Source organism: Morone saxatilis, unplaced genomic scaffold (assembly GCF_004916995.1).
Source record: "Morone saxatilis isolate NCDOM2014 unplaced genomic scaffold, NCSU_SB_2.0 Contig7, whole genome shotgun sequence".
NCBI lineage: Eukaryota > Metazoa > Chordata > Actinopteri > Moronidae > Morone > Morone saxatilis.
Genome location: NW_023340246.1, coordinates 22,772,313 through 22,775,215, shown reverse-complemented (window position 1 = coordinate 22,775,215; position 2,903 = coordinate 22,772,313). Strand labels below are relative to the sequence as shown.

The 2,903-nt window shown below is 48.4% G+C and overlaps 1 protein-coding gene across 1 annotated transcript; it reads right to left on the bottom strand.

Moving 5' to 3' along the window:
* Positions 1–13: 13 nt before the first annotated feature.
* Positions 14–1,452, bottom strand: LOC118340561 (transcription factor SOX-11-like). The gene has a single exon (XM_035678616.1). The coding sequence runs from the start codon at positions 1,154–1,156 to the stop codon at positions 104–106; it is 1,053 nt and encodes a 350-aa protein (XP_035534509.1). The 5' UTR covers positions 1,157–1,452; the 3' UTR covers positions 14–103.
* Positions 1,453–2,903: the final 1,451 nt, after the last annotated feature.

The following is a 2,903-nucleotide window of genomic DNA, read 5'->3' as shown; positions in this document are numbered from 1 at the left end:
TCCTCCAGGACCTCCTCCAGGACCGATGAGGCGAGTGGAACTGAATAATCCCCTTCCTCCTCCTCCTCCTCCTCCCCACCGGGTATCGATCAGCTCCCTGTGATCAATAAGTGAACACCAGGTCCGAGAAGTTGGCCTCCAGCCAGTTCCCGGCGATCATCTCGCTGAGCTCCGGGGTGCAATAATCCGGGAAGTCGAAGTGTGAGCCGAGGCTGCCCTCCGAGTCCAGGTCTTTGTCCACCAGGGACAGGCCCAGGTTCCCCGGTACCGAGCTGCACGGCTCCGTGAACCCGGAGAGGAAGCTGCTCCCGTCGGCGGGGAGCTCGTCCAGGTCGTCCCCGCAGCAGGAGGAGGAGGAGCGGGAGGAGGGCGACAGGGAGGCCGGGGACGGGGAGCCCTGCCGGGTGATGTTCTTGAAGCTGTAGAAGAGCCGAGCGGAGGGCCCGTGCAGACCGGGCCCCTCCGGTTCCGCTGCGGCGGGACTCAGACTGCTCGGCATGTTGGAGAGGTTGTACCGGCAGGGCTCGTCCTCCTCTTCCTCGGAGTCTTCTTCATCATCCTCCTCCTCCTCCTCGGAGTCGCTGAAGTCCCGTTTGACGCTGCTGGTGAACACGTACCGGTACCGGGGGTCCGGGCTGCTCACCCTCCCGGTACCGACCACCGGCTTACTGGGTTTCAACTTGGACAGTTTCTTAGCGGAGTTCTTGTGATTATTACCGGTACTTTTCTCCGGGGAGTGAGCCGCTGTCTTCCCCGCGGGGAACGCACAGCCGTCCGTCTTGGGCTTCTTCTTGGGCCGGTACTTGTAGTCCGGGTAGTCGGCCATGTGCTTGAGCCGCAGCCGCTCCGCCTCCCGGATGAACGGGACCTTCTCGGTGTCCTTTAACATCTTCCAGCGCTTCCCGAGCCGCTTGGAGATCTCCGCGTTGTGCATGTCCGGAGACTGCTCCATGATCTTCCTCCGCTCGATCTTCGACCACACCATGAAGGCGTTCATCGGCCGTTTGATGTGACCGGACGCCGTTTTGCACCAGTCCGGTTTCACCGGCACGGGGCTGCAGGCCGACGCCGCCAGCAGCTCTCTCTCCTCCGGGTCGGTCGCCTGGCGGGACACGCTGTTAATCCCCGCGCCGCCGTGCTCCGTGTGCTGAACCATGGTCCGAGTTTAATCTCCAGCCGGACTCGAACAACCCTCCGCGGACACTTTCACTCCTTTATTTCTCCTCTTTCACGTGTGTATGAGTCGGTTCTCCGGTGTCAGCAGCGGCTCCGTCCGGCAGCATCTCGTCTCTGTTTCAACTTCCAAACCGGCGTCTTATTAACCGGCTGATCATGCGCGCGACGTTACCGCCCTCAGCCAATCACCGCTCTTCTTCCCCAATACCTTCCCGCCTCCGCGGCGCACTCAGCCAATCACAGCTCTCCTGCTATCCCCGCGTTCCCGCCCACAGGAGTCTGGCCGTTACCTCATTCAATCAATTGATAAATCATTACAGTGAAAGTAATCGATATTTAACGGCGTGTTATCGCTGTTTAACGGTAGTAAATCACACTACAGGTATTTTTAAAGCCTCTGGATCAAAGTAAACACATTCTCACTCCCGCCATGTTTTTCAGTCTGTGACAGTTTTTATGCAAATTCAGAGATTATGAAAATATTCATATTAAAATCAACCCCAGGCAAATCAATACTTATTTTATATATACTAGATAATATAAAAGAATACTATTTACATGTTTATTTCTCGTTTTCGTGTATTTATTCCTCATTTTCACGTATTTATTTCTCATTTTCACGTATTTATTTCTCATTTTCGCGTATTTATTTCTCGTTTTCACGTGTTTATTTCTTATTTTTACGTATTTATTCCTCATTTTCACGTATTTATTTCTCATTTTCGCGTATTTATTCCTCATTTTCGCGTATTTATTTCTCATTTTCGCGTATTTATTTCTCGATTTCACGTGCTTATTTCTCTAAACAATTTAAGATAAGGCTTTATAGGATACAGTTTTTCCCCAAAATGGAGTCCAGAGAATTCCAGGAGTCTGTGAGCAGATTCCAGGAGTTTCAAGGATTTCTGAGGCTCTTTAGGTCCTTCAAGGATCATTGAAATTGTTGACGGTCCTTGAGGAGCCTTTAGGACAAGGAAGTAAATCGAAATGTAACGAGCAGTAAAAACAGCAGAATATAAACAGTTAAACATGAATATAATATTATGTTGTAATAACTCTGTAGACATGAGTAACATTACAGATAAATCCTGATCACCTGGAAGCTTTTCTAGTTTATTTGTGTTGTTGTTTGTGTTTATTGGTCTCTTTGAGAGGTAAATAAATATATAATTAACCAGAAATAAAGTTGTCCTCAGGTAAAAGAGTGCAGGTGAGTCAAACATATAAATGTAATGTATATCAGAATCAGAATCAGAATCAGAATTTTGTTTATTGCCAAGTAGGTGTTGAGTATTTTGAAACCTTTTCTAATGTAAAGACACATTTACAGGTTTCCAGAAGTGTTTGTTGTGTTTTACTGTTAAATAAAATCACTTATTGTGTCTCATAAAGTGAGCTGTTTGAAGTTGTGATTTATCAAACTATTATCTCTTTAAATGCTTTACTGGTTTAATAATATCTGAGGTGATGCAGCAGTGAAATGTTCAGGAACGTTCTCACTCTGATTATTGTGTCTGTGGCCTCGTTTCATTACAGAAATCCACATTTGGAGGATTTCACTTTGAGAAATGAATGAAACAGGTTTTATTTTTATATGTGTTTGTTCTGCAGCTCGTTATTCAGCCTTTAAGCCCCACACAGCTCCTCACTACACCCCCAGCCATTTAACATGTGTATGGAGGCTGGGGGAGAGCTGGGGGAGGCTGGGGGAGACTGGGGGAGGCTGG